At 42.5% G+C, this 25724-nt stretch overlaps 1 protein-coding gene across 1 annotated transcript in view; it reads right to left on the bottom strand.

The window, feature by feature from the left end:
• The window catches only part of SLC25A20 (solute carrier family 25 member 20), a 29204-nt gene extending 4522 nt beyond the window's left edge, over positions 1–24682 (bottom strand). Inside the window, exons 1-4 of the mRNA XM_027038681.2 lie at positions 24426–24682; positions 20243–20335; positions 15997–16124; positions 12651–12741 (exon numbers count right to left, since the gene is read on the bottom strand). Coding sequence (XP_026894482.1) covers positions 12651–12741; positions 15997–16124; positions 20243–20335; positions 24426–24530 — 417 coding nt within the window. The 5' untranslated portion in view covers positions 24531–24682. The remainder of the gene's footprint in view (positions 1–12650; positions 12742–15996; positions 16125–20242; positions 20336–24425) is intronic.
• Between the last annotated feature and the right edge of the window lie 1042 nt (positions 24683–25724).

The following is a 25724-nucleotide window of genomic DNA, read 5'->3' as shown; positions in this document are numbered from 1 at the left end:
ATGGAAAATAATTCCATTCAAAATAGCAATAAAGGGGCACCAGGGTGACTCAGTCACTTGAGCGCTGAACTCTTGATTTCGGCTCAGGTCATGATCCCAGGGTCATGGGATCAAGCCCCACATCAGGTTCTGTGCTGAATGTGACACCTGCTTAAGATTCTCCCTCCCTTAGGGGCACCTGGGTGGCTCAGTCGGTTGAGCGTCCAACTTTGGCTCAGGTCATGATCTCACGGCTCGTGAGTTCAAGCCCCGCGTCAGGCTCTGTGCTGACAGCTCGGAGCCTGGAGCCTGCTTTGGATTCTGTGTCTCCCCCTCTCTCTGCCCCTGCCCCACTTATGTTGTGTCTCTCTCTCAAAAATAAATAAACATTAAAAATTTTTCTAAAAATAACAAAATAGCAATAAAATATATGCATATCAAGCAGTAATAGGATTTGCATAAATAAATCTCTAAAATATCTCTGGGGGACATAAAAGAAGAAATGAACAAAAAGTCATAATTTCTGGTTTATTGGAAAGATCAATTTTTCTAAAAATAATAAATTTAAAACAATGTCAATCAAGTATCAATGGCTTTTAAAAATACAACTTCCCCAAATGATCTGGGCACATGTAGGCCTGGAATGTCTGAGGAATAGCAAGGAGACCCATGTGACCAGAGGACACTGGAGCTGACTCACAGTGACCTGGGAGGCCAAAGAGGATCGGTATGGAATTGACATATTACTGTCAGAATCTTCTGTTTAGTGATGAAGGTGACCTGGGGCAATGTGACTGCAAATGGAGGGATGAGAAGGGATAGACTTGGCATCTGTTGAAAGCAAACTTGAACTATTCAACAGATGGGATATATACAGTGAGAAGGAGAGGAACCTAGCATGACTCCTGGGCTTTAGAGCTGAACAACTAGAAGGATGGTGTTGCCACAACTGAGTTGCAGTTGTAGGTGAAGCAGTTACTGGGAAAGACCAGGAGTTCGTTTTTGCACACAGTGACTCTAAGGTGCCTATTAGTGTCCAAATGGAAATGTTGGATAAACTAGTCTGGAGTTGAGGAAAAGGCTGAGTTGGAAATACAAACCAAAGAATCATCAGCATATATATGGTGTTGAAAAATCATGAGAAAAGAAGAAATCATCAAGGAAATGTATGTAATAAGAATAAGCTCTGTGGAGCATGAACATTAAAAGATCAAGATGATGATGAATCAACAAAGGAGACCAAGAAGACCAGCCAAGTAGGTCAGAGGAAAATCGGAAGAGAAGCCAAGTGAAGATAGCTCTCTTTAATAAGAGGAGGGAATCAGCTGAGTCAAATTCTAATGATGGATCAAGAAAGACGAGGGCCAAGAACTGAACACTGGATTTAGTGCAAAGCTCACTGGTGACCTTGACAAAACTATTTTGTTGGAGTTGTGAGGTAAAAGCCAGACTAAAGTGGGTTTAACAATTAGGGAAAAGGAGCTAGAGACAATGAGTAAAAAATACAAACAAAAAAACCCAAAAACTTCTCAAAGAGTTTTGACATAAGGGGGAGCAAAGACATGAAGCACAGAAATTGATGTGGGAAATAGAACTTGTATTTTCAAGGTGAAAATACAAGCATGTTTATACTTTTACTACTAATGAGAACAATCTAGTGGAGTGCAAAAATTAATGTTGAAGGAAAAGAAAGAAGAACTGTTGAAGTGAGGTCTATGGATGGGTAAGAGGAGATAAGATCAAGCAAAGGCATGGGCCACCATCAGTGGAAACAAGCTGAGCAGCCGTGGATGTAGTAACAGGTGCCAAAAGGTGGATGGAGGTGGTGGAGGGCATCTGGTGAAGTCTTCTTCTGGTAGTTTCAGTTTTCTCAGTGAAATAGAAAGCCAAGTTATGTGCTGAGAGAGTGGAGATTTGAGAAGAGAGGAGAGGTATAAAGTAATCACCCAGCAGGCAGAGGAGTGCAAGAGAAGAATACAGATAGAGATTGTCTCATCTAGGAGCAGAAATGGACTTCAGGCACATTGGAAAAGGAAGAAGCCGTGATGGAAAAGACTGATGAACACGGTTACTGAAAATAAACATTTCCTTAGTTAAAATCAATATACAGACTTTGTTTCTAGGAAGTACTTTTCCCTATTCTTCCTGCTAAAGTGCAACAACAACAAAAAACCCTAGACATTATTTTTATTTTATTTTTTCAGTGCAGAAAAGGTGGTTTAATTAAAGCATGGGGACAGAACCCATGCGCAGAAAGAGCTGCCAAAAATCCTAGACGTTATTTAAAAATCTTTTTTCATGTTTTTTATTTATTTTTGAGAGAAAGAGAGAGAGACAGAGTACGAGTAGGGGACGGGCAGAGTGACAGGGAGACACAGAATCCACAAAGCAGGTTCCAGGCTCTAAGCTGTCAGCACAGAGCCTGACGAGGGACTCGAACCCATGAACCACAAGATCATTACCTGAGCCAAAGTCGGACGCTTAACCAACTGAGCCACCCAGGCGCCCCTAGACATTATTTTTAAAACAAACATGAGAAGAGTCTGAAAGTTTGAAGAAAAAGGAAGACTGGCTAGGGACCTTCGAACTTGAGTAATGACATGGTGGTGAGTTCTTTGGATTTTCTCTTTGATTTATCTCCGACTTGAAGCTGAGGAAACTGGCAATCCAGGAACCCAAACATAAACCAAAAAAAAAAAAAAAAAAAAAAGCCTCAAGAAAAGCCTGTGTTCTCTACACAAAGGACCAGGAAAGGGATAGCCTAGAAAGACAAAAATTTTTTAGGCAATAAACACTTTACTCCCAACCATTCACCATAGGAAACAAAAAACAAAATATGGGCCTCACTCCCATCCACACCATCAAAGACCAAGTGGGGAGCTTAGACTTCCACCCTTGTAGGGCTGTAACAACATGCTGTCAGGGTGGAGTCAGAGAAGGCCAAGTAGGGAACTAGGACTTTCATCCCTTCCAACCAGTAACAGCGCCCTTCTACGGGGTCAGTGGAGATGTTGGAACTCCCACACCCACCCAGCAGTAAAAACAAGTGCCCCACCCTGCGATGCCAACAGAGGCTGAGTGGGGAACCTAGACTTCTACCCCCACCTGGTAGTAACAAAGCAGCATCTTTCCCTTTCCTGATAAAAAGTCAGAGAAAGCCAGCTAAAAGATAAAGTTTAAATAAGATCCACAGTTGCAACGTAATATATAAATATCCAGGTCCCAACTGAAAATCATTCATCATGCCCCAAACCTGGTAGATCTCAAACTGAAAGGAAAAAGACAAACAACAGATGACAATACCAAGGTAACAGAGCCATTATTATTATCTGACAAAGAAAGATTTGTTTTGTTTCTTTGTTTTTGTTTTTTTTAATCTGCCAAAGATTTTATTTTTTTTTAATTTTTTAATGTTTGTTTATTTATTTATTTATTTTTAACATTTATTTATTTTTGAGACAGAGAGAGACAGAGCATGAGCAGGGGAGGGTCAGAGAGAGAGGGAGACACAGAATCCAAAACAGGCTCCAGGCTCTGAGCTGTCAGCCCAGAGCCCGATGCGGGGCTCAAACTCACGGACCGCGAGATCATGACCTGAGCCGAAGTCAGACGCCCAACTGACTGAGCCACCCAGGCGCCCTGATGTTTATTTATTTTTGAGACAATGTGAGAGACAGAGTGCGAGCAGGGGAGGGGCAGAGAGAGAGGGAGATATAGAATCTGAAGCAGGCTCCAGGCTCTGAGCTGTCAGCCCAGAGCCTGACGTGGGGCTCAAACTCACAAACTGTGAGATGGTGACCTGAGCCGAAGTTGGATGCTTAACCCACTGAGCCACTCAGGCACCCCTATCTGCCAAAGATTTTAAAGCAGCCATGGGGAAAAAAAAATCCTTCAGTAAGTAATTATAAATATGCTTGAAACAGATGAAAATACAGAAAGCCACAGCACAGAAATAGAAGATATAAAGAAGAACTAAATGGAAACTGTATAATTGAAAAATGGAGGGGTACCTGGGTGGCTCAGTTGGTTAGGAGTCCAACTCTTTTTTTTTTTTTTTTAAGTTTATTTATTTTGAGACAGACAGAGACAGCACGAGTGGTGGAGGGGCAGAGGGAGAGGGAGAATCCTGAGCAGGCTCTGCATAGTCAGTGCAGAGCCTGATGTGAGGCTCAAACCCACAAAACCATGAGATCATAACCTGAGCCAAAATCAAGAGTCACACACTCAACCAACTGAGCCACCCAAGCACTCCAGGAATCCAACTGTTGATCTCAGCTCAGGTCTTAATCTCAGGGTTGTGAGTTCAGGCCCCACATTGGGCTCCAAGCTGGGCATGGTGCCTCCTTAAAAATAATAATAAGAAAATAAAATAAATAAATAAATAAATAAATAAATAGATAGATAGATAAATAGATAAATAGATAAATAAATAAATAATACAACTGAAAAAGAAAAGAAAAACACAACTGAAATAAAAAGTTCAATGGATAGCTCACTTCAGAGCAGAACAGAAGAGAGAAAAAAATCATTGAACTGGAAGATAAAACAATGGAAAACCCAATCTGAACAACAGAAATAAAACAGACTGAAACAGACTGAACGGAACTCAAGGATCTGTGTGACTATAATAAAACAATCTAATATTTGTGGCCTCAGGGTCCCAGAAGGAGAGGAGAAAATAGGATGGGACTGAAAATGTACTCGAAGAAATAACTACTAAGAAGTTCCCAAAATGTTCCCAATGTGGCAAAACATAAACATATAGATTCAACAAGCTAAGCAAATACTAAACAGAATAAACCCAAATAAATCCATGCAATGACACATCACAAATTAACTTCTGAAATCTAATGACAGAGAAAAAAAAATCTTAAGGGCAGCCAGAGGAAAATGACGCTTTAGCTAAACAATTTGAATGACAGCAGAAACCAGGATGATAGAAACAAATGGCACAGTATCTTTCAGGTACTGAAAGAAAAGAATTGTCAACCCAGAATCCAATGTCTAGCAAAAATATCCTTCAGGAATAAAGGGGAAATCAGGCATTCTTAGATGAAGGAAAACTGAGAGAATGTCAACAAAAGATGACCTACCCCAAAAGAATAGCTGCCCCAAAAGAATGGGAAGTTCTCTACACAGAAAAGAAACAATGAAAGAAGGAACTCTGAAACATCAGGGAAGGAAGGAAGAACACAGTAAGCAAAATTATGGGATAGAGATAAAAAGGCCAATCTACCAAGAAGACACAGCAATTCAAAATGTGTATGTACCAAACAAAAAAAAAAACTACAAACTATGTATAGCAAAACTGATAGAATTGAAAGGAGAAACAAACAAACCCACAATTACAGTTGGAGATTTCAACTCCCTCTATCAACAAATTGGTAGAACAAAAAGACTGAAAATCACCAAGGATAAAGAAGAACTCAATACTATCAACCAAGAGGATCTAATCGACATTTATAGAACACTCCACCAAATGACAACAGATTACACATTCTTTCAAGTGCCCATAGACATAAGCCAAGACAGACCATGGGCATAAAACAAACCTCAAGAAATTTAAAAGATTTAAAATTTTTGTTTGCGTTTATTTACTCATTTATTTTGACAGAGAAAGAGAGGCAAAGAGAGAGAGAATCCCAAGCAGGCTCCATGCTGTCAGTGCAAAGCCCAACATGGGACGCAAATTCACGAACTGTGAGATTATGACCTGAGCCAAAATCAAGAGTCAGATGCTTAACCGACTGAGCCACACAGGCACCCCTAAAGGTTTTAAATAATACAGAATACGTTCTCTGATCACAATGGACTAAAAACTAGAAATCAATAATCTCCAACACTGTAAACCAAACAACACTCTTCTAAACAATTCAAAAAGGGGGTGCCTGGGTGGCTCAGTGGGTTAAGCGTCTGACTTCAGCTCAGGTCATGATCTCGAAGTTTGTGGGTTTGAGCCCTGTGTCGGGCTCTGTGCTGACAGCTTGGAGCCTGGAGCCTGCTTCAGATTCTGTGTCTCCCTCTCTCTCTGCCCCTCCCCAGCTCACACTCTGTCTCTGTCTCTCTCAAAAATAAATAAACATTAGGAAATAATAATAATTCAAAAAGGAAGTCTCAAAGGAAATTAGAAAACACACTGAACTGACTGGCAATTAAAATATATCTAACTTTGGGATGCCCGTCAGCCAGAATTCTAAGCACGTGAGTGCTGATCTCAGTCAGGGTTGTGGGTTTGAGTCCCATGTTGGATATAGAGATTACTTAAATAAATAAACTTATATATATAAATAAGTTTGTAAGACATAGCTTAAGTGCTGCTGAAATGAAACCCTATAGCACTGACTGCATACATTAGAAAGGAGGAAAAGGCTCAAATCAACAATCTAATAAGCTCTCACCTCAAAAACCTCCCTAAGGGGCACCTGGATGGCTCAGTCAGCTAAGTGTTCCAACTGTGGCTCAGGTCATGATCTCACAGTTTGTGAGTTCAAGCCCCGCATTGGGCTCTCCACTGTCAGCGCAGAGCCTGCTTCACATCCTCGGTCCCCCTGCTCCTTCTCTGCCCCTCCCCTGCTCATGCTCTCTCTTTCAAAAATAAACATTTGTAAAACAAAAACAAAGAAAAGCAAACTAAACCTACAACAAGCAAAAGGAAGTAAATAATAAAGATACAAGCAGAAACCAATGAAATTGAAAACAGAAAAATAGAGGAAATCAGTACAACAAAAAACTATTTTCTTGAAAGGATCAAAAAAATTAACAAACCTCTAGTGAGGCTGACAAAAAAGAGAGAGAAGTCACAAATTACTAATATCAGGAATAAAACAGAAGATACCACCACAGACCCTGTAGACATCAAAAGGATAATAAGGGAATACTACAAACAACTCTACACACAATTTAACAACATAGATGAGAAAAGAAAAACATAAACTACCACAATTTGCCCAACATGAAATAATTAATTTGAATAGCCTTGTAACTATTAAGAAAATTGAATTCATAATTTTAAAACTCTTCTCTCCCAAATCCATAATTTATTATAAAATCCTAACAAAGGTTTAAAGAATTAACACCAATTCTACAATCTCTCTTAGAAAACAGAAAAGGGAGCACTTCCCAATTCATTTCATGAAATTAGTATTATCCTAATATCAAAACCGCATAAAACAATACAGGAAAAAAAAATATGACAGACCTATATCTTTCATGATTGTACATGCAAAAATCTTTAACAAAACATAAGCAAATAGAATTCAGCAACATATAAAAAGAATTATACACCATGTCAACTTGGTGGGTTTATTCTAGCAACGCAAAGTTGGTTCAATATTTGAAAATTAATTGATGTAATCTACCATATTAACAAGTTAAAGAAAACTCACATGATCACATCAATCCATGCAGAAATAAAAAAGTATTTGACAAAAGTCAATATCCATTCATGATAAAATTCTCAGAAAAAAGGGTAAAAGAAGGTAACTTCCTTAACTTCATAAAGAACATCTACAAAAAAAAAGTATATCTAACATATTTAACAATGAAACAGTGAATACTTCCCTGTAAGATTGGGAAGAAGGCAAAAATGTCCATTCTCGTCATTCAACATAGTACTGGAAGTTCTAGCCAGTGAAATAAGGAAATAAAAGTTAAACATATGAGAAATGAAGAAATAAAACTGTCTCTATTTGCAAATGGCATGACTTTCTACATAGAAAATCTCACAGATTGTATAAAAAAAATAATCCTAGAACTAATAAGGGATTCAGGAAGGTCACAGGACATAAGATTAACATATAAAAATCAATTGTGTTTCTATGAGCTAGCTAAGAACATGTAGATAACAAAATTAAACTTACAGCACCATTCCCAATGCCATTTTTAAAAAGATTTTATTTTTAATCTCTGTACCTAACACTTGGGCTTGAACTCACAACCCTGAGATCAAGAGTCACATGCTCTACCAACTGAGCCAGCCAGGCACCCCTACAATGCCATTTTTGAAAGTCAAAAAAAGAGTAAATATAAAAAAAGACTTAAATATAAATTTAAAGAAACATGTACAGGATTTAGATGCTTAAAAGTACACAGTACTGATGAAAGAAATTAAAGTTCTAAATAAATGGAGAGACATACCATGTCCATGGATTGGAAGACTCAAAACAGTATCAATTTCATCCAAATTGACCTATAGATTTAACATATATCTCAGCAAAATTTTTCTCAATTTTCTATATTACCCTAAAGTTTATATGGAAATACAAAGCAATTAGAATAGCTAGAATAAGGGTTTTTTTTTTTTCTTAAGAATAAAGTGGGAGGGATCAGTCTACTCAATTTCAAGACTTAGTACATGCCTATATTAATCAAGACTGTGTAGTATTAGTAAAAGGATAGACATATAGATCAATGGAAGGAAATACAGAACAAAGCAGTAGATCCACACAAATATGCCCAGTTGATTCTTTTTTAAGTTTATTGTTTATTTGAGAGAGAGAGAGGGAGAGCATGAGCAGGGGAAGGGCAGAGAGAGAGAAAACAAAGTATTCCAAGAAGGCTCCACACTGTCAGCGCAGAGCCTGATGTAGGGCTCAAACTCGTGAACCGTGAGATCATGACCTGAGCCAAAACCAAGAGTCAGACGCTTAACTGCATGAGCCCACCCAGGTGCTGCTATGCTGAGTTGATTTTTAACATAATGTAAACAATTCAGTGAAGTAAGATAAGTCTTTTCAACAAGTGGCACTGATGCAATGGGACAGCCATAGGCAAATTTTTGTACCTTATATACAAATTCATTCAAAATGGGGTCACATACTTAAATGTAAAATGTTAAACTATAAATAGAATTCTTAGGGACACCTGGGTAGCTCAGGCAGTTAAGCATCTGACTTCGGCTCAGGTCATGATCTCAGTTCATGAGTTTGAGCCCCGCATCAGGCTCTGTGCTTATAGCTCAGAGCCTGGAGCCTGCTTTGGATTCTGTGTCTGCTTCCCTCTCTGACCCTGCCCTTCTCCTGCTTTGTCTCTCTTTTGTTTCTAAAAAAAAAAAAAAAAAATAGAATACTTAGAAAAAAGCACAGAAGAAAAAATCTGGGATCTCAGGCTAGGTAAAGAGACCCAATGCCTCAAATACCTAAAGTCCAATCCTTAAAAGAAAAATTAACAAACCCAACTTTATTAAAATTAAAAATGTTTGCTCAAGGGGTTCCTGGATGGCTCAGTCAGTTGAGCATCTGACTCTTGGTTTTGACTCAGGTCATGATCTTATGGTTCATGAGTTCGAGCCTTGCATCGGGCTCTGAGCCTGCTTGGGATTCTCTCTCTCTCTCCCTCTCTCTGCCCCTTCCCCACACAGAGAGAGAGCACAAAATAAACATTAAAAAGAAAATGTTTGCTCAAGATACTCTGTTAAGAGGATGAAAAGCCAAACTATAAACTGAGAGAAAATATTTGCAAACCATGTATCTGTCAAACCACTAGTATCTATCTATCACTTCTCGGCATTTTGGCTAAGATCAAGCATAGTATTTGCTCTTATTTAAACCACTAGTATCTAGAATAAAGGACTCTAAAAACTCAACAGTAAAGGGGCATCTGGGTGGCTTAGACGGTTCAGTGGTTGAGCTTCCGACTCTTAATTTTGGCTCAGGTCATGATCCCAGGATTGCGTGATCGAGCCCCACATTGGGCTCTGTGCTGAGCGAGAAGCCTGCTTAAGATTCTCCCTCTCTCTCTCTCTCTCTCTCTCTTTTACTCTCTCTCTCTCTTCCTTTGCCCCTCTCCCATGTTTGTTCTCTCTCTTTAAAAAAAAAACAAAAAAAAAAAACCCTAAACATGCAACTACCATATGACTCAACAATTGTACTCCTGGGCATTTATCCCAGAGAAATGAAAACTTATTTTCTCAGCAAAACCTCTGAATACAAATGTTTATACCATCTTTATTCATAATAGCCCCAAACTGGAAACAACCCAGATGTCCTTCAATGGATGAAAAGTTAAACACACCACAGACTATTAAAGAGAAATGAATAATTCATACATGCAACAATCTGGTGAATCTCCAGAAAATTATGTTGAGTTAAAAATGCCAATCCAGGGGCACCTGGGTGGCTCAGTCAATTAAGCATCCGACTTTGGCCCAGGTTATCATTTCAGTTTGTGAGTTCAAGTCCCACGTTGGACTTGTTGCTGTCAGTCAGTGCAGAGCCTGCTTCAGATCCTGTCTGTGCCCCATCCCTCCCCACCCCTGGTGTGTCCCTCCCCCTCCCCCAAAAAAGAATTCATAATTACAAAAAAAATTTGTTAAAGCCAATCCAAAAAGTTTACTTGGGAACTTTACTATAGTGTGATTCCATTTATATAACATTCTTGAAATTCTAAAATTATAGAAATGGAGTATAGACTCGTGGTTGCTGGGCCAGTTAAGAACTAGAGTGGGAGAAGGAAAATGGATGTGGCCATGGCAATGATGGAAATATTCTGTATCTTTACCATATCAATACAATATTCTGGATGTAATATTGTTCTAGGGTTTTACAAGATGTTACCTTTATGGGAAAACTGGATAAAGGGTACAAGTGATCTCTCTGTATTATTATTTTTCCCTTTACATTATTTTTTACAAGTGCACATACATCTATAATTATCTCAAAATAAAAAGCTTAATTAAAAAATACACAAAATTGGAATAAAGCTTGCACTGTTAAAAGCTCAAAAAAATACACAAAATTAAATGACAAATGCAAACCATGTAAAAGACTTGCCACATACAGTAAGTAATTAACAACCTTAACACGTCCAAAGCTTTTATAAGCCAAAAAAACAAACAAATGAGCAAAGAAAAATAGGTACTTCATAAAGAAACAATACAAACAACTAATATTCATCAGAGTAATTAACCTCACTATCATTTAAAAGCAAGAAAAATTGGGGTTCCTGGTGGCTCAGTTGGTTGAGTGACCGACTTCAGTTCAGGTCATGATCTTGTGGTTCGTGAGTCTGAGCCCCACATCAGGCTGCCTGTCAATGCAGAGCCCGCCTCAGATCCTCTGTCCCTCTCTCTCTGCCCCTTCCCACTTGTGCTCTCTCAAAAACAACCATTTAAAAAAATAAAAACGTGAAAAAATTAAAACAATGCAAATTTTTCACCCATCAGACTGGCAGAGATTGTAAATTAGATGCTGCAGAGTTTCCTGGTCAGTGGGTGCTCCTGTATTATTGACTGAGAATAGAAAGGGATAGGCCTTTATAGGAGGGCCATTTGGTAATATGTTTTAAAAACTTTTTAAAGTATACACCTTTAGGGGGTGCCTGGGTGGCTGAGTTGGTTAAGCGTCCAACTCTTGATCTTGGCTCAGGTCATGATTTCATGGTTCATGGGATCAAGCCCCATATTGAGCTCTATGCTGACAGTATGGAGACTGCTTGGGATTCTCTTTGTCTCTCTAGCTCTCTCCCTGTCCCCCCACCTCAAAATAAACAAAGTTTAAATAAATAAATAGATAAATAAATAAATAAATGTACACACATTTAAACATACTAATTTCATGTCTAGACATTTATTCTAAGAAAATAATCAGGTATACATGGGGTGCCTGGGTGGCTCAGTCAGTTGAGCCTCCTACTTTGGCTCAGGTCAAGATCTCACAGTTAGTGGGTTGGAGCCCCACATTGAGCTCTGTGCTGACAGCAAGGGCCTGCTTCAGATCCTCTGTCTCCCTCTCACTCTGCCCCTCCCCTGCTCTCTCTCTCTCAAAAATAAATAAACATTAAAAAAAAGAAAAGAAAAGAAAAGAATCAGATATACACACAAAAACTTATTTATAAAGATCTTCGCTATTGTATATAATTTGTCATGCCCCCAGATAAGGAATTATTGGGTAAATGACAGCCATGTAATGAAATAAGATACAGAACATGATGCTTGAGAAAAAACAACCACAGAAAATTAGGATACATCAAGTGAAAAAAGCTGGTTATAAAACTAATGCATTATGTGACCTCAATTTTATTTCAAAAGTTAACATTTCCTAACATACATGTTTACCAAAAAGGCTACAAGAATTCACACAAAAACATACCAGTGGTTACCTCAGTGAGGTGGTATCATGGGTGATAAATACATTTTTTTCTTTGTGCTTCTCTGCATTATCAAAATTTTCTAGCAAGAATTATGTGTTAAATTACTTCAGCTATTAGAAGAAAACAGCAGTAACTTTTTTTGTTTTAAAAGGAGCCTGTGTGGTAAGGCAGGAGACCAATTCACACCCTTGGCTGTCAATGAGCCAGGTACTCAAAGGGCACTGAGTCTTTGGGCAACTGGTAGAGACATAAGATACACAGGCAGAAGTAGCCTCCCTTCCACCTCTGAAGAAACATGGTTCACCTTTCAGAGTTCCTGAAGTACTGTTAATAAGAGTGGATAAGTCTAGAATGACACATCACAGGTGTGACATTTTGGTTGGTTTGTTACACTGTCCTGGTTCTCGATTCTACTACGATTGCTTCCATGCTCTTGAAAACCTTGAAACTGTTTTGCACACCTGACCTGAAGCCTTTATAAAGGGTGAAAGGACATAAACATCCACACAAAATTGCATACTGAATGGAAAAAGCTAGCTGCCTCCCCCCAGATCACATTCCCCCACACCAGCTCATACTCTTACCTGTAGCAAGCACTTGATCCGTTCTCCAGGGGTCATAATTCCCGTGGTGAATACACCAGATAACATCCCAGCTGCAAATATTTGGGGGTAGCTGTATTGAAAACAAAAACCAGAGGCAACCCCTGTGACTAACCACCCAGGACAGCAGCAATCCCAGCACGAAGGATGACTTTGTAAGAAAAAATAAGCACTTGGACTAGGCAGAAGCCCAGCAGAAATAAACCATATTTTGCACAAAAGCAAAGTTCTAGGTGTATTCTGAGGTCAAATTTTCCAGGGCAGAGGTCTCAGTACCAAGAGTAATATGAGCTTGGTCAAGAAGGCCACCTGCACACTCGGTTGGCCTCACCCACAGAAGCTTTATAGTGAGACATAGTTCCCTGCCTGGGCCTGTCATGCACAATGACTACAGATTAGTTTTTAGGCTTCACTGAGCCTTGACTCCCCATTTGTAAAACTCAGGGTTGTTGTGGAAAAAAGCCTCCAACTCAAGATTTGGGTCTCAGTCAACCCCAGTTTCCCTCCAATCTCACTTCCTCTGGATCAGCAAGGGCCTGAGAACATTTTAAGCCAAGACTCAAGCGAGACAGCATCAAGGCTGGGGGGACAGTTGTGGCCATTTCCACAGGATGAAGGGCACCCAGGCCAATTGCAAAGAGTGTGCTGTTAAGATGCTGAAAAAGGCCCAGACAGGGATGGTACCCAGAGAGGCAATATGAGTTCTGTAGCCCTCTGGGCAGGGAATGATCCCTCAGCGGCCAGAGAGATGGATCCTCACCCTGGCCCCTACAGAATAAACCACATGAAGTATTTGGAGGTGAGGCTCCAGGTATCTATAGCACACAGCTGTCTGTGCTACCTCTGGCATCTCCTTTTCTATTAGTAATACAATGGTCACCAGGAGGCAATGGAGCACAAAGCTATAATTAACATCTCAACAGAGCCTCCACAATTTAAGAAAGGTTACTAAAAATCTTCAGTTACTTGCCAGAGCCTCAGGCCCCTCCTGACCCCAACCTCTGACAGTTGAGCCTTCAGCCAGGTCCCACTCAACAAGAGCCCAAGACCTGGAGAACAGATGTCAAACGGGGTAGAGAGACATCTACTGCAGTCCTTCCCTCTAGGTAGGGCATAAGTTTCAACAGCCCTGTTTTTGTTGTTGTTGTTTTATATTCTCACTCCAGGCAGGGCCCACACATATACCTCAGGCATGCAGACCTAGCACACAGGTTGGCTGTCGAACAGTCAAGAGACTTGCTTTCATGCACGGCCTCCTTCACAGACACAGTTCACACTGCTGTCTCCAAGAGGAGCCCTCTCAGCAACTGAAGTTCTCCTCAGGAGACCAACATGCTCTGTACTTTGCAGGATGCCCATACTCCAGGCCAGGCACATCCCCATCTCTTGGGAATAAGGACTTTTCTCTGAATGGGTTCTCTGTGTGTGCCCAGAGAACTCTTTAGACACTCTATGGCTGCCTGGCCCATTCTGCCACTCCCCACCCCCACCCTAGGCTGGTATCTGTGAGTCTGAACCTTCTTGGGGATCCACTCCAAGATCCTGGTAATGCTCATTTCCATACTATCCTCAAATACCACTGCAGGGAGGGGAAACATGGCAGGGCTGATGTCCAGAATTTAAAACATGGCAAGATTATACGAGTGGGGTCCTCAGTGTCTCAACCTTTGCTCAAGCAGGAAGGGTATTTCTTTGTATGCTGATGTGATTGTACAGGGACCACCCTAGGCTGGTATCTGTGAGTCTGAACCTTCTTGGGGATCCACTCCAAGATCCTGGTAATGCTCATTTCCATACTATCCTCAAATACCACTGCAGGGAGGGGAAACATGGCAGGGCTGATGTCCAGAATTTAAAACATGGCAAGATTATACGAGTGGGGTCCTCAGTGTCTCAACCTTTGCTCAAGCAGGAAGGGTATTTCTTTGTATGCTGATGTGATTGTACAGGGAATACAACCCACAGGTCTAAGTACTAACAATGACCCCACTGGGGGTTTTAGTGCATGGCCCCAGTATAACTATAACTATGAGCTGGTACATGAGCTAGAATACCAGCTTCTCAGAGAAGACATGTGTCCCTGGGACATTTGGACTACCAACAGCCAAACACAGCTTCAAAAGGACCCCATACACATTCACATTTGTGGCCACCTGTGGCTATTTATAGAAGCTTGTCACATTCAGAGGGTCACAAGGACTCCAGAAATAGTTTCACATTATAAGCATCTCATCTACGTCCTAGACCCTTACTCAGCATGCTGTGGCCTGAAGTAGTGACAGAAAACAACCACACAGCACCCTGGGCTTCCTCCCTCAAACTCTTGGACCTAGGCCTGGCCAGCCTCTGTGGGATCTGTGCTGCCTGCAGCCCTTCCCAGGAGTTGTTGTCACCCTGCAAGTCTCAGACTGAGGACATCTTATCATCCCATGTTTCCACTCTGAATCCCCCTGCAGGCCAAGAAGCTGGTCTGATGAAAAGTACATCATAGTGAATATAGTCACTATGTAATAACTTTGTATGGTGACAGATGGGAACTACACTTACCATGTAAGCATTTCATAATGTATGTAATTGTTGAATCACTACATTATATACTTGAAACTAATATTATGTGTCAACTATACTTCAATTAAAAATTTAAAAAGGTTTAATTAAAAAAAATTGAGAGGCACCTGGGTGGCTCAATCAGTTAAGTGCCCAACTTCGGCTAAGGTCATTATCTCCTGGTTCATGAGTTCAAGCCCTGCGTCGGGCTCTGTGCTAACAGCTCAGAGCCTGGAGCCTGCTTTGGATTCTGTGTCTCCCTCTCTCTCTGCCCCTCCCCTGCTCATACACACACACTCTCTCTCTGTCAAAAACAAATAAACACTAAAAAAAAAAAAAAAAAAAATTGAGAAACACCTGGGTGACTCAGTTGGTTAAGGGTCCTTCCCTTTTCCCAAGCAGGGGATGGAAGACAAGGCTGCTGTTGTCATTGCTGTGGCACTGGGGACTGTTCATGGCATTTTACATACTTTTTCACATTCAGACCTCTCAATGCTATGGGGTTGATATTGCTAATATCCACAGTAAGTGATACTACTTCATAGAAGATATTATGACAACCTGGTAGGGAAGATGGGGGAGGATTTGGGGTTGTTTTCTTTTTCCCTTTGGTTCACAGGGCAAAAGAAGCTCAAGTACCTCCCTCATGTGGAGCAACCAGGAGCCAGTGTTAGGGGTCCAGAGGGACAGCCACTCCCTATCTGCCAAGATTTTTCACTTTGACCCATGTCACACCACCAGGCGGAACAGCTTCAAGTGCTCCAGACCTGTAAGTACTCACCTGAGCACATCCTCTGGGCATTTCTGTTGCAGTTTCTTCCCCAAACCAAACCCAAAGAAGCACACAGCGAACATGGGGGTGACCCCAATGATGGGGGCAGCCATGCCCCGATATAGCCCCGTGATGCCCTGCAAGGAATCACAGAAACAGAAGCTGTTTATAGACGCAAGTACCCTTTATACCGCTGAAACAGCGACGTACTGTGTCCTCTAAACTGTGGCTTCCTTCCTTCCTTCCTTCCTTCCTCACCTCTTCTCCGAGTGAAGAGAACTTTCAAAAGGAAGAAAAACCCCTGGGAGCCTGGGTGGCTCAGTCGATTAAGTGTCCAATTCTTGGTTTCAGCTCAGGTCATGATGTCACAGTTCATGAGTTTGAGTCCTGCCTTGGGTTCTGTGCTGATGGTGCAGAGCCTGCTTGGCATTCTCTCTCTCTCCTCCTGCATCTCTTTCTCTCTCTCTCTCAAAATAAATAAACTTAAAAAAAAAAAACAAAAGGAAGAAACCCCCAGAAATAGTTGTCCTTTTATACACTGCTGAAGAAACCAGAAACAGCTTTTATTCTGGAAAGCAATCTGGCAATATGCAGCATGCCCTTTCATCAGGAAATTCTGTGTCTAGAAGTTTATTCTAAGAAAATACTCAGAGATGTAAAAAGAGAATGACATTAGGCATTTATAAGCTCCCAAAATTTTGGAATAATCCAAAAAACTCCCAAATAGGAGATTAACAAGACAAATGATGGGAATTCCATAAATGGACTATCACACGGCCATTAAATCACATTGTAACATGAGAAGATGCTATTAAGTCTACTTAGAGACCACTAAAAAGGCAGGCTAGAAGATAAGATGTATAATGTGATCTGACTTCCTTGGAGTGAGATGACAGGTAATTAAGAAATTTTTGTATTTTCCAAGTACTAAGATATAGGGTTTTTATTATTAGAAACAATAGTAAGACTGCACATCAATTTTCACTCATGTAGTTTGTGATAAAATCAACTATGCCAGTAGCCAATAAACAGACAAACAGATATCCCAACCAAATGAGGTTCGTAACCAGGGAAAAAGATTTGGGACCCAGGAGACCAAGGGTTGAGCCCAAGAGAGGTAAAGGAGGCTTCTGGGATGGCGTTGGGTACTGTGGGCCTGGAAAGAAGCCAGTCCACACAAGAGTATGAGGATAGAGGACCCCAGAAGGGAAGTTTCCCAAAAAAAACAAAAAACAAAAAAAAACAAAGCAAAACAACTCACAGTGGAAGAACAGATTACAACTGTTTAGGCAGTGTGGAAAACCAAACAGAAAGGTACTCCACAGAGCTTTCTTAGGTACAAGATAACCAAGACAGCAATTCAAAGAAACACAAGCAAAAGAAACTGACACAATTATTTTACCTAACCTCAAGAAAAACAAAAAGTCACACAAGAAATAAAATGCGCATCATACTATATTACTTAAGAGGAAAAAAATATATAAAGTTGTAATCATGAAAACAGTAAATTGGATTAAACCACAACATATGATAAAACTATACAGGCAGAGCAGAAAGGGCATAAAGAAATGTAAGACTAGGGGCACTTGGGTGGCTCAGTTGGTTAAGTGTGACTCTTGGTTTAGGCTCAGGTCACAATCTCACGGTTTGAGTTCAAGCCCTACATTGGGCTTTGTGCTGACAGCGCGGAGCCTGCTTGGGGTTCTCTCTCTCAGCCACTCCCCTGCGTGTGCGCATGTGTGTGCTTTTTCCTCTCTCTCAAAATAGATAAATAGGGGCACCTGGGTGGCTTAGTCTGTCAAGCATCTGACTTCAGCTCAGGTCATGATCTCACGGTTTGTGAGTTTGGGCCCTGCATAGGGCTCTGTGCTGACAGCTCAGAGCCTGGAGCCTGCTTCAGATTCTGTGTTTCCCTCTCTTGCTGCCCCTCTTCCACTTGTGCTCTCTCTCTCAAAAATAAATAAACATTAAAAAAAAGTTTAATAAATATTTTTTAAAAAGCATTAAAAAAGAAATGTAAGACTTAAAATCATCTACCACAAATAGGTAGCTAACACATAAAAAAAGTGTATTAAATATAGTTGTAAATGTATATTTTTTTAGGTAGAAACAGCATAAACAACTGGAAAAGCTGAAAAAAATTACCTCTGGAGAAGAGGTGGATAAATCATTTTGCTACTTTGTTACAAGCCTTTCAGTAACAAACCCAAGTGCTTGTATCACTTTAATACAAAATAAGGAATAATTTTAAAAACAAATGTTATAGTTGCTCATTTTGTTTTACACTTTTTAAATTTAATTTTGTATTTTTAAAAATTTATATCCAAATTAGCATATAGCACAACAATGATTTCAGGAGTAGATTCTTTAGTGCCCCTTACCCATTTACCCCATCCCCCCCCCCCACAACCCCTCCTGTAACCCTGTTTGTTCTCCATGAGTCTCTTGTTTTGTCCCCCTCCCTGTTTTTATATTATTTTTGTTTCCCTTCCCTTATGTTCATCTGTTTTGTCTCTTAAAGTCCTCATATGAGTGAAGTCATATGATTTTTGTCTTTCTCTGACTAACTTCACTTAGCATAATACCCTCCAGTTCCATCCATGTAGTTGCAAATGGCAAGATTTCATTCTTCTTGATTGCCGAGTAATACTCCATTGTATATATATACCACATCTTCTTTATCCGTTCATCCATCGATGGACATTTGGGCTCTTTCCATACTTTGGTTATTGTTGATAGTGTTGCTATAAACATGGGGGTGCAGGTGTCCCTTCAAAACAGCACACCTATATCCCTTGGATAAATGCCTAATAGTGCAATTGCTGGGTCATAGGGTAATTCTATTTTTAGTTTTTTGAGGAACCTCCATACTATTTTCCAGAGTGGCTGCACCAGCTTGCATTCCCACTTTTACATTTTTTTTTTAACGTTTATTCATTTTTGAGAGCCAGCGAAAGACAAAGCACAAGTGGGGAAGGGGCAGAGAGAGAGGGAGACAGACAGAAACCGAAGCAGGCTCCAGGCTCCAAGCTGTCAGCACAGAGTCCAATGTGGGGCTCAAACTCATGAACCGCGAGATCATGACCTGAGCCGAAGTCGGATGCTCAACCAACTGTGCCACCCAGGTGCCCCTATAGTTGCTGCTTAAGATAGAACCGCAGGAGAAATAGGGTGGTGCTCCACACCTGGAGAGTCCACGGACACAGGCTGGAGAACCTGTCTCTCTGCAGATCCTGGGCACTCACAACCAATCTTCTTTCCTGAACTAAAGGGGCAAAACTGTACCAGTCATCACTCCTGGGTCCTGCAAAGGTCTAACATTGTCACACGCTGTAAGCAGACTGTCTGAGGACAAAGTGCAAAGGCAGAAAACAGTAAAGAGTGAAGGGGGAAGAGAAGGTTCTGAGGAGGATCTACAAAAGCAGCATGTGACAAAGTCATTCCAAAGCCTACAGCTCCCTGCCGGGGCTGAAAAGCATGTCCAAGTCCTAAGGGCCTAACTAAGCCCTTGCCTCCTGGTTAGCCTTTCTTCCACCATCCTGGCACACCCACTTCCACGCAGCACAGCCAAGACCTCTGGCAGTTTCAGAAAGCAGAGGTCAGTTTGGCACAGCAAAAACCAAGGATGTGCATGCATATGGACAAAGGAAACCTATTCAACCCTGCAGGGAGTTGGGTTTGTACAAGCCATTCTCACCAGGCCCCCGTGACCCAGCACGCTGCCAAGCCACTAAACAGATGCTCAGTGTTCCTTGACCAAGAGGCATGTAAACCCTGCCTTTCTTCCACCAGCGCAGAGGATATGGGGCAGATCCAAAGCCTAAAGCCTCAATGGGACACCAATGAGACTCAGCTCTGGGAAGCACAGATGAAAGAAAGAATGCCTTAAAGAAAAAAAGGCAGCACCATCTTGGGCATGGATCCTGTGGGAACCCTGGGAACAACTTCTCCCCCAAGGCTTAATCCATCACTTAGCAGTCTCCCTTCTTTCTCTGGGTGACACCTAAGCACCCTGAATTCTGCCTTTCAAATGAGAAAACCATTTGGTTAGCTTTAGTCATCCATATAAAACAGCAGCTGGAACCATCAAAGAGTCCAGAGCAACAGGAGGGCATGGGATGGCACAGTGAGAGAGCCGCAGCTGTGGGCTAGCCCTCCAACAGAAAGACACCCTATCCCCCCAGGGAAGCAACAAACCAACTCTGTGAATGTGGTCCTCTGAATAAGAGGAATGCCCAACACCTAGATACCATACCTCTCTAACAAGTGTCTTCCGGAAACAGTCAAAGGTCCCAGAATACATGGGTGGCTGTCCAGGCAAACTTGGGGGCTGTGTCTGCAGTCGGACCTGAAACCAGAAGTTAAAACACAATCATCTCCCAGAAACAGAACTGCTTGCCAAACTCTGAACAGAGAATAGTTGTGCCTGTGTACATGTCTTTGGCACTTGCTTAACCTGCTAGATTCAGACTTATCTTTCCTCCAATTTATTCAAACTCTGTACTCACATATCATTAGTAGCATGCCTTTTTTCCCCCTCATCTAGTCACTTCCACCACTTATTTCTTACCTAATGGATCCCACAATGACCCAATGGGATAGGTATTCCCAGTTTACAGATAAGAAGGCTGGGTTTACAGAGTTCAAGTGATATGCCAATAGTTATGACCAGCTTCCTATTTGTGGTGGCATGCTGGTGGTTAGGTAAGGCACTCCACAAAAGCATTCTGGAGTAAGGTGGATTTTTTAAATGTATTTAAAAATTTGTAAATTTATTTTGAGAGAGAAGGAGAGTGCAAGCTGGGGAGGGGCAGAAAGAGGAGAGATAGAATCCTAAGCAGGATCTGCACTGCCAGTGTGAGCCTGACATGGGGCTCAAATTCATGAACCATGAGAGCATGACCTGAGCCGAAATCAAGAGTTAACCAACTGAGCCACCCAGGCACCCCTGGAGTAAGGTGGATTTAATCCCACTTCTGCTGATCCTCATCCTTCTTGACCTTTTGACAGTGCTTCAAAATGTCTCTTCTTGAAACCTCCCTTCTTAGAACTCCCTCCTTTGTCTCCTTTTCTACTCCGGGCATTCTTCAGGCTTAGCACCCTACCCATGTGGTCCATGATCCCATTCAGAAAACTCAGATTGCAGGGCTTCAGCTGCTACTCAGTGATGACTATCACTTGGCCATCTCCAGACCTTCTCTCCCATCTTTAGGGCTATACTTCCAACTTCCAAGTAAAGATCTCCCTACTCAAATCACCTCTGGAATCTCACCTTCCTGATGAATGTTCCATTTGTGCCAGAGCGACCTAGCTACCTCAGGATTTGAAACCATAGCATCACCTCTGACTACTTCCTATTGCTCTCCCTACTCTTACTGACATGGGCACCAAGTCTATTGGAGTGGTCCTTCAAGATGCTTCCAGAATCCTAATTTCTTCCTCTGTCTGAGTCCTTTCCTAGGCCAAGTCCTAACCCATTCTTACCCAGTATAGTGGTTTTCAATTATGTCCACTAATTCCTTGATGCTCTTTCCCCTTCAAATTTAAGTCCTAATTCACTCCCCTTGAATGTGGGCCAGACTCAGCCAACTTACTTCTATCAAGTAGAGTATGGTGGTATTGATGCTATATGACTTCCAAGGCTAGGTGACAAAAAGGCCAGCTTCTGCCTGGCTCTATCTCAGGTTATCTGCTTTGGGGGAAGTTAGTCACCATGTTATAAGGACACTCAAGTAGCTTAGAGAGGCCATGTATGGAAGAAAGAAGGCCTCCTGACAAGAGCCAGCACCAACTTGCCAGCATGTGAATGAACCACGTGGAAGCCAATCCTTAAGATGAGTGTAGTCCCTTACAACATCTTTTTTTTTGGGGGGGGGGGGGAGGGAGGGCACTGTCTTTGGGTAATTTAAGTAATTTAAGTAATCTCTACACCCAACGTGGTGTTCAAACTCAAGACCGAAAAATCAAGAGTCATATGCTCTAGCGATGGAGTCAGCCAGGCACCCTGGTTCAGTACTTTTTCTCAACAGCTCTTTAAGATATAATTTCCATACCATAAAATTCACCCTTTTAAAGTGCACAGTTCAATGGTTTTTAGTGTTTTGAGTTGTGCAACCTTCATTACAATCAACTTAGAACATTTTCATCACCACAAAAAGAAACTCCACACCATTAGTAGTTACTCTCTATCCCTTGCTCCTCTAAGCCCCTTGCAATCACTTATCTACTGTCTCTATAAGCTTGTCTAATATTTATTCAATATTAAGTCCTTTGCCCATTTTTCAATTGGGCTATTTGTCTTTTTATTGAGTTGCAAGAGTTCTTTATTCATCCTGGATGCCAGCCAACATCTGCAACCTCACAAACAACCCTAAGCCAGACTATCCACCTAAGCTGCTCCCAAAACCCTGCCTCAGAAAGACTATGAGAGTTAATGAATGTTATTGTTTCGTATCACTAAATTTTAGGGTAAGTTGTTATAATGCGATAGATAACTGATACATCCAGTTACTTCTGCAGTCTACTTCCTGGCTGTTTTTCCTGCTCAGAGTCCTTCTGCTTCCAAGTCCTTCTCATGGTGCTATCATACTAACCTTTTCAAAACACCATTTTCGCCCTGCTCTTCCTCTGTTTCTTTAGAATCTCTTATTCTTATATTTGTTAGGGCCTTACATGTCACAATAAGGAAATCACTTTCTAGGCAATGGAGAGTCCATGCAAGTCTGAGGAGTTTATAGGACAGAACAGTAGAAATGTAAAACAGAACTGCTTGACATCTGAAATCCCTTTTATTGGCTTTCAGATCCTCCATAATCAGGCACAACCTCCCTAGCTCAGTAAGGAGGGAGAGATGGATCAAAACTTCTGAGTGATACCTTTCTGTGATTCTGTATAGATTTCACACCTGTTCCATCATGACGTCAACCATCCAAGCCAGCAAGAACATTAAAGTACTCCATGGTTGATCTTATTTTACAGCCTGATTCCCACTGCCAAGCCAGTATCTGCCTTCACTTCTGCTCTTCCCCTGCCCAGAATGTCTGGGTTCTCCACTTCTCCAGTCAGAACTCAGCCAGCCCTTTACCACCTACCACACAGCCTTTCCAAGCTCCAACTCTGAAGTGCTGCAGTTCTTGCCTTCTTAGGCAACAGCTAGTCACCTTGGACCTCTGAAGGTGCCCCTAGGCCAGGCTCTGACTGGAACCCATGTGCCTCTCTGAAGTCAAAAGGACTGCAATCAGCAATTTGTGGTTTTAAGCTAAAAAGCGGCTTTTTGGCTGTTAAAAATGCCAGGGAACATTTTCAGTCATTTACACTTTAGTACAGAGATCACTGAGCTCTTCCTGAGAGTAACATCTGTGGGGAAGAACGGCAAGAGGATACAGAAGTAAGAGCAATACTTGTATAAGGCAGCAAGTGAGGGTTTTAAGAGAGGTCCCAAATGCCTCGAACTTACAAGATATCTGGCTACATGGATCAAGTGTAGGAAGAGAGGCCAGACAATTATCTCATACTAGTCTTAAGTCCCCTACACAGACTTCCCACCCTGTAAGACTCATGTTGGCTCCCCACAGGCCCACCCTGGACACGATCTGTCAATTTCCTCCAAATGTGTGTCCAGAAATAAGGGTAGAAAACTAGGATGAAGTTCTGAATGCTAAGTCACAGGGCATGGACTTTGGTCTCCAGGCAGGTCTTGCTGAATGTGCTGCAGGGGAAAGAATTGAAGCAAGATGTGAGGAAGACCAGCAAACAAGCCCTAATGAGTTTCCTCCTTCCCAAAGCCTCAGTTTGACCATGGCTTCCTCACCTGGGAGTTGTCAGGATCAACGCGGCCCTGGGCGAAGTCAGTCACCTGCTTTTCTTGGAAGGAGCTTATCCCTGAGGATATGATCACTTCCCACCGGAGGCCTATCAGGCTTATGTGAGGTGATAGGCTGAAGATGGCCAACCTCCTCTCTGGGGTGGGAAAGTGAGAAGGAAATGATGGGGGCACTTTGGCCCCATAGGAATGTGTCAAAAGACATCTCTAGAATAATTGTACCTCTGTCTAGCTCTCTTTCTGAGGAGGGCTTTAACAGGTGACCTGTTTCAATCCTGCTGGTAATGTTGTAAGGTTTGCTGCAATCAGAGCTTTGGGCAGGTGCTTTTTCTTTCCTATCCCCAAAGAGGTGGCGCAATGCCGGACCGAGAACTTTAAATCAGAGCCCTTGGTGGACGGTTAGAGTCTGCTCCCTCTGCGCTGTATGACTCTGAGGAGCGAAGAACAGCTTCTCTGCGACCCCCAAAAAGAACGAAAGGGAGATTCCCTGGACTTCTCACGGAAGCTCCCACAGGCCCCGCTTCTGCCCCGGGCTGCGCCTCGTGGGAGACGCTGCTTTCTGCGCCTGGCCGGGGCCTCCTCCCTCCAGCCCGCGCGCGCCCCAGTCTCCTCGCACCTTGACGGTGTCCAGCGGGTGCCCCACAAACACCAGGCACATGCCGCCAAAGCCGCCGGCCAGCAGGTTCTTGAGTGGGCTGATAGGCTTCGCCTCGTCTGCCATGGTCCGTCCGTCTGGCCGGCACTGTGTCAGTCTGTTCCGGGCCTGCCCTGCTCCACTGCACCAGCCGCAGCGCTGGCACCGCCGACCTTTCACCCACTTTCGCGTGGGCGGGGCAGGAGCCTGGGGCAGCCGAAGCTGCCCAGTCCGTCTTCCGCTGGGGGGCGGCTTCCGGCCGATGTCCCGCCCCTCTGTAGGCGTGGTTTGAGGTAGCAGAGCTGGCCCTGACCCCTTCAGGGCTAGGTTGGAAGTGCAGACGGTTAGCTTTACCTCTCCCGAAAGTCTTCCCAGACTTCAATGTTTTCGCCTCTACGCGTCGCATTACTCCGCAGAAGCCGACCGCGCTCGGCTTAGTGCCAGGCGCCCTTCCACGTGCTGGAGGCGCAGCTGGTAGCCCAGCACACGGATCCCTGTCTTTGTGGAGCTAATAGACCATGACGAAGATAAATAAGTGAAAGCTGCAGAGTGTATCAAGTGGTGATAATTGCTATGGAGAAAAACCCGGAAAGAGGGTTAGAGAGTATGGGAGTGAGGGGGCGAGTAATATGCAATTTTAAGTAGGTACGGGAGGGTTTCACTGAGAACCTGAGGAAGTGAGTCCTGCCCAAAGACATGGGGGTGGGGAGAATGGAGGGTGAGGGACCTAACAAGCAAAGGAAAAGAAAATACAAAAGCCCTGAGATGGGCTGTGCCTGGCCTCTTTGGAGAACCACATAGCGAAAGGCCTTTGTGGCTACAGCAGAGTGAGGAAGAGGAGTAGCAGATGAAGACGTGGAGATATTGGTGGCACATTCAACAGGCTTTGTGTGCCGCTCTGAGGACGTCAACTTCTACTCTGAAGGAGATGGTAGACAGAAGCCATTCTGGGGGTGCCTAGGTGGCTCAGTCGGTTAAACGTCCTACTTGGGCTCAGGTCATGATCTCCTGGTTTGTGGGTTCGAGCCCCGTTTTGGGCTCTGTGCTGACAGCTCAGAACCTAAAGCCTACCTTGGATTCTGTGTCTCCCTCTCTGTCCCTCCCCCACTCTCACTCTGTCTCTCTCTCAAAAATAAATAAACATTAAACAATAATAATAATAAAGACATTCTGGGGTTTTGAGCAAGGGAGTGACATAGTCTGACAAATGACTTAACAGGATCCCTCTGACTGCTGGCTGGGAATAGACTGTAAGGAGCAAGGAGGAAGCAGGGAGGCTTG

This window comes from Acinonyx jubatus, chromosome A2 (genome assembly GCF_027475565.1).
Source record: "Acinonyx jubatus isolate Ajub_Pintada_27869175 chromosome A2, VMU_Ajub_asm_v1.0, whole genome shotgun sequence".
Classification (NCBI taxonomy): Eukaryota; Metazoa; Chordata; class Mammalia; order Carnivora; family Felidae; genus Acinonyx; species Acinonyx jubatus.
Note: the sequence above shows the minus strand (reverse complement) of the source record. Positions and strands in the feature narration are given on the sequence as shown.